General features: G+C 36.9%; 1 protein-coding gene across 1 annotated transcript; it reads left to right on the top strand.

The window, feature by feature from the left end:
- The first annotated feature begins 3695 nt into the window (after nt 1-3695).
- On the top strand, nt 3696-4646 carry LOC124108269 (A-kinase-interacting protein 1-like). The gene has a single exon (XM_046466700.2). The coding sequence runs from the start codon at nt 3711-3713 to the stop codon at nt 4359-4361; it is 651 nt and encodes a 216-aa protein (XP_046322656.2). The 5' UTR covers nt 3696-3710; the 3' UTR covers nt 4362-4646.
- The last annotated feature ends 1728 nt before the right edge of the window (nt 4647-6374 follow it).

Genomic DNA, 6374 nt, shown 5'->3' with positions numbered 1-6374 from the left:
CAGCTCTATCTATTTACTTATTATTTTATTTTTAAATATATATTTTAGTTGTAGATGGACACAATACCTTTCTTTTATTTATTTTTATTTTTATGTGGTGCTGGGGATTGAACTCAGTGCCTCATGCGCTCTACCACTAAGCCACAACCCTGGACTCTTATTTTTATTTTAAAAAATATCTTGAGTTGTAGATGGACAGAATACCTTTATTTTGTTTGTTCAGTTTTTTTTGTGTGGTGCTGGGGAATGAACCCAGTGCTATCAATTTATTTTTAATTGGTGCTTTATAGATATATCTAAAAGTGAAATTCACTGTGGTATATGTATACATGCACATAGTGTAATTTTGTCAAATTCATTCTGCACTTCCCCCCTTTCCCATTCCTTCTCCCTCCCCTTCAATCTCCTTTCACTCCACTGATCTCTATCCACATGATATCCGACTTCCCTTCCTTTTTCCCCCCTTCCTTTGCTCAAGCTTCCACATATGTGAGAAAACATTTGACTTAACTTTTTGAGTGTGGCTCATTTCACAAAACATGATATTCTCCATTTTCATCCATTTAACCGCAAATACTATAATTTCATTCTTTTCATGGCTGAGTAAGACTCCATTTGTGTATATGTACCACATTTTCTTATTCCATTAATCTATTGAAGGGCACCTGGGCTGGTTCTATAACTTGATTATGTGAGTTGAGCTGCTATAAACATTGATATGGTTGTATCACTATAGTGTGCTGATTTTATTATTTTGGATAAATGTTGAGGAGTGGGATAGCTGGGCCATATGGTGGTTCCATACCTCGTTTTTTGAGGAATCTCCATACTGCTTTCCACAGGGGTTGTACTAATCTGCAGTCCAATAAATAATAAACCAGTGTACCTTTTTCCTCTCGTCCTTGCCAGCATTCAATGTAGTTTTCCTTTTTAAAAAAATATTTATTCTGTAGGCTCTCTCTTCAAGCTCTTATGTCATTTCCTTTGCTGTGTGGAAGATTTTTAATGATTGAATCAATCACTGATTGATTCTTGGTTTTATTTCTTGAGCATTAGGGACCTTGTTAAGAAAGTCATTGCCTCTACCAATATGTTGGAGTGTTGACCCTATGTTTTCTTCCTGGGCTAATTCCTAAGAAATTGATTTGACTTTTGTTCAGGGTGGGAGATAGAGATCTAGTTTCGTTTTTCTACATATAGGTATCCAGTTTTCCCAGTACAATTTGTTAAAAAGGCTGTCTTTTCTCCAACATATATTTTTGGCAACTTTTGAAGTACCAGATAATTATAACCATGTGGGTTTGCCTCTGTGTCTTCCATTATTTTCTGATGATCTTTGTGTGTATTTTGATGCCAATACCATGCTGTTTTTGTTACTATAGTTCTGTAGTATAATTTGAGATCAGATACAGATACCTCCAGCATTACTCTTCTTGTTCAGGCTTACTTTGGATATTCTAGGCCTTTTATTGTTCCATATGAATTTTAGGACTGTTTTTTCTAGTTCTGTGAAGAATATGATGAATATTTTAATGGAGATTCCATTGAATCTATATAGTGTTTTTAGTAGTATGACTTTTTTGACAATTCTAATTCTGTCTATTCAAGAACATGGGAAGTTTTTTCATCTTATAAAGTTGTCTTCAATTTCTTTCTTTTTTTCTTTTTGTTATTGTTCAGTTTAGATATACATGACAGTAGAATGTATTTTGACATATTATAAATACATGGAATGTAACTTTTTCTAATTAAGATCTTCTTCTTGTGGTATGTACATGTCTTCAATTTTTCTTTCTTTTAAAAATATTTTTAGTTGTAGATGGATGTAATAACTTTATTTTATTTATTTATTTTTTAATGTGGTCATTAGGATCGAACCCAGTGCCTCACATGCACTAGGCAAGTGCTCTACCACTGAGCCACAACCCCAGCCCCAGTTTCTTTCTTTAGGGTTCTATAGTTTTCATTGTAGAGATCTTTTATCTCCTTGGTTAAATTAATTGCCAAGTATTTTGTGTGTGTGTGTGTGTTTAATGTTATTGTGAATGGTATAGTTTTCCTGATTTCTTTCTCTGCAGAATCACTGTTGAAGTACAGGAAAGTTATTGATTTATGAATGTTGATCTTGTAACCTGTTACTTTGTTGAATTTATTATCAGCTCTAGAAGTCTTCTGGTGGAGTATTTTGAATCTTCTAGATATGGGATCATGTCATCAGCAAACAAAGATAATTTGACTTTTTCTTTTTCTATTTGTATCCCTTTAATTTTCTTCTCTTGCCTGATTACTCTTGCTAGAGTTTCAAGAATTATATTGAATAGAAGTGGTAGGAGTGGGCATCCTTGTCTTGTTCCTGTTTTGAATGAAATGCTTTCAGCTTTTCTCTGTTCAATATGATGTTGGCTTTGGTTTTGTCATATGTATACTTCATAATGTTGAGTAAGTTCCTTCTACCCTTAGTTTCTCCAGCATTTTTAACATAAATGGGTGCTGAATTTTTTTTAATCAAAGACCTTTTCTGCATCTATTGAGATGATCAAATGATTTTTGTCTTTAATTCTGTTTATTTGTTGAATTACATTTATTGATATGTTGAACCACTCTTGCAATCCTGGAATGAAAGCCACTTGATCATGGTGTATTATCTCCTTTATATGTTTTTAATGCAGTTTGCTAATAATTTATTAAGGATTTTTGCATCTATCTACCAGGTAAATTAGTCTGTAGTTTACTTTCCCTGATGTATCTGTTTAGTTTTGGTATCAAGGTTATACTGGTTTCATAGAATGTATTTATTTTGTAGAATGTATTTTGTAGAATGTATTTCGTAGAATGTATAGAATGTATTGTTTCCTCCCTTTCAATTTCATGGAATAATTTGAGGAAGACTGCTGTTAGTTCTTCATTAAAGATCTGGTAGAACTCAGCTGAGAATCCATCCTGTCCTGGACTACTCTTTGTTGGAAGGCTTTTAGTTGCAGTTTCAATTTCATTGCTTGCTATTGCTCTGTTTAAGTTTTCTATATCTTCTTTGTTCAACGAGCAGGTCATATGTGTATAGAAATTTGTCATTGTCTTCTAGATTTTCCAGTTTATTGGAGTATAAATTTTTAAAAATTTATATATGACAGCAGAATTCATTACAATTCTTATTACACATATAGAGCACAATTTTTCATACCTCTGTAAACAAACAACTCTTTGAAAAAACTCTTTTTGTATTCTTAATTTCATTAATTTTGACTCTGATTTTAATTATTTGCTATCTTCTCATTTCAGCATTACTTTGTTCTTCCTTTTCTAAGACCTTGAGGTGTAACATTAGATTATTTAGTTGGGAACTTTCTAGTTTTTTTAATGTAGGCATCTCAGTGCTATAAATTTTCCTCTTAGAACTGCCTTCATACTGTTCCAGAGATTTTGATATGTTGTATCTCTGTTCTCATTTGTTTTTAAGAATTTCTTCTTATCTCATTTCTTCTATGATGCATTCCTTATTAAAAATAATATTAGAGGGGGTCTCTGCCCTAGGGAGGGGATGCGGAAATGGAGGGGACCAGCGCACGCAGCCTCGCCCTCTGGCTGGGCGCCCGCTGAGTGCGCGTTGGGGGCGGAAGGGGTTCGGTGATCGCCGGGGAGGTCGAGGCCGGGGCTCCCACCCAGAACTGGAGCAGCGTCGCGGCAGCCCGACTGAACCTCTGTGTGTATATATGCCTGCCCAGGGAGACATGGACAACTGTTTCGTGGCGGCGATGCTGACCGGGGTGGACAGACGTTCCCTGCAGCGCTCAGCTAGGCTGGGTCAAGAAGTGCTGGAGCGGGCCAAGAGGCGGGCGGTGGACTGGCATTCACACGAGCGCCCCAAAGGCAGCATGGGGATTCTTTCCCGGGAGGGGTCTTACCAAGAAAGACTACTGGCAGCGGGCCCCCAGCCTTTTCTTCCAGTAGAGAGAGAAGAAGGGCACCCAACCCTTAGTGCATCCTTCAGAACAGTGGCTGAATTCATGGACTATACTTCAAGTCAGTGTGGGAAATATTATTCATCTGTGGCAGAGGAAGGAGGGGCAACCCATGTCTATCGTTATCACAGAGGGAAGTTGGAGCTAGACATGTACTCTTACAGAAGGCATGGTCAGAAAAATGACAGAGAAAAGACATCCCTCAGTTCAGGAAGCATCTATGAAACATTAGCACATGCTTCAGAGTCATCCCAGCCGGCTGAGAACATCTCAAAGGACCTCTACATAGAAGTATATCCAGGGACCTATTCTGTCACTGTGGGCTCAACTGCCTTGACCAAGAAGACTCATGTAGTAGCAGTTGATTCAGGACAAAGTGTGGACTTGGTCTTCCCTGTATGATGTTGGCCTTCACTGCTATCACATCACTCTTTTTTAAGTAGCAAGGAGAATAAAGTCACCATATGATTTTCTTAATAACTACACATTAATCCTGCTTTTAGTGCTGACTGTAGAGGCCAGCCTTCTTGGGAACTGGAATCTGTCTCTTTCAGTCCCATTTTAACTTGAGAGTCCCCCATCCTCCTTTGCCTAAAAGTAATAATGTGATGACGCTGTCTGAACAGTTTTTACTACTAGCTTTCCAAGTAAAGTCTAATTATGATAATAAAGGGAAAGATTTGGAAACAGAGAATTCATTTTATTGCTATTAAAAAGAGGTCAATGTTCCCCATGTACAACTGTAGGTTTTATGAAAAGACAGCAGAGATGCTGTGGAGACATTTGCCCAAAGCAGGTCTACTATGGGTCTTCCAAAGTGGCCTCTGTGGAAGTGGCATTCTCAAGCAGTGCCACCAGACAGAGCCACTGGCTCCTGTGCCCCTTATGAGTCGTGCCTTCCTGCTGCTCATCTGCAGGGAAGTCTTAATGGGGTGAAGATGCTGCTGCTTACTTGATTCTCACCTGCAGCCTGTGTTCTACCTTCCATTGAAGAAGGTCTTGTCAGCCACTCTTTATAACTCTTCGTTAGGTATTTACCATCATAATCCTTTGATTTTCTGTTAAAGAGAAAAATAGAAAGAAAAATCCTGAGTCTCATGCTAAAATTCTAAGGATCAAGGGCTGGGGTTGTAGCGCAGTGGTAGAGCACTTGCCTTGCACACATGAGGCACTGGATTCAAACCTCAGCACCACATAAAAATAAAAATAAAAATAAAGCTATTGTGTACATCTACAACTAAAAAAATATTTTTAAATATTTTAAAAATTTTAAGGATCAAAAATCACTGGATTTAAATCCAAGAATCATTTGGATTTAAATTTTTAAAAAGTCATTGATATATCCCAAGACTTTAATCTATCACACCAACAGCCTATCGAATCATATCATTTTGAACATAGCTAATCTTTCCTCAGGAAAAATGCTACATATTATCTGACAAAAATAAAGTTTTAAATAGATCTATAATAGCATTCCTGCAAGGAACAGACTCACCTAGACAGAAGGCCTACTAAAGCAGACCTGTGTCTAATGTCATGGGACAGCATTATTTAAAGGAGAGCCTTCCTTGTACCTCCCTTCCCACAAGAAACTGATGATGAGTTTCATGGTTTCTATAAGCATTCTGAAATTATATACAAAATTATGAATACAATTTTCTGGAAAAGGGAGCCCTGGGTTTTATAACTCACACAGTGATTGTGACTCCAGATAGATTGAACTATGTAAGGAGCCCCTGAAATGACCCTTCTCAGCCATTCTGCTTTACCTAGACCACCCAGGGCTTTTAGTTTGAATTCTTGGGAATTCTTGTCCCTTGGATGTGTCCCTGACTTAGTTTTCTATGTTCAGCTTCCTCTGGCAGGGTCTGCAGTGGCTTCATATTGGTTGCTTTCAGGGTCAGCTCCTTGGTAGTCCCCACTACTGCAGTTTGTACTCTCTGCTATTTGTTGTCCTTCTCTTTCCAGATGTTGCAACCTCTTGTTCCTAAATCAAAAATAATTAGATATGGTGAATATGCTACAATTTTGATGAGATTGGTCTTTATGACAAGTGGAACTACATTAAGGGTCACTGAACTTAAGCATCTGTAAGCTGCTGGTATTATTCTGTATCTTTAAAGAGAAATAAACTTTGTTAATAACTTCTGGCAAAAAAATAATAATATTGTTCAATCTCCATGTTTATGTGGCTTCTATAATATTTCTTGCTGTTGATTTCTAGTTTCATCCATTATGATCTGTTAGAATGCATGGGGTTAATCAATTTTTTTTTGTTTTTTTTGCTAAGACTTACATTGTGACCCAGAATTAATCTATTTTGGAAAAGTTTCCATGAACTGCTGAAAATAAAGTGAATTAAGCTGTTTTTGGATGAAATATTCTGTAAATACCTGTTAGGTCTTTTTGATTTAT

Source organism: Marmota monax, unplaced genomic scaffold (assembly GCF_021218885.2).
Source record: "Marmota monax isolate L192 unplaced genomic scaffold, Marmota_monax_Labrador192_F-V1.1 WCK01_AAM20220418_F8-fsc00151, whole genome shotgun sequence".
NCBI classification, from domain to species: domain Eukaryota; kingdom Metazoa; phylum Chordata; class Mammalia; order Rodentia; family Sciuridae; genus Marmota; species Marmota monax.
Note: the sequence above shows the minus strand (reverse complement) of the source record. Positions and strands in the feature narration are given on the sequence as shown.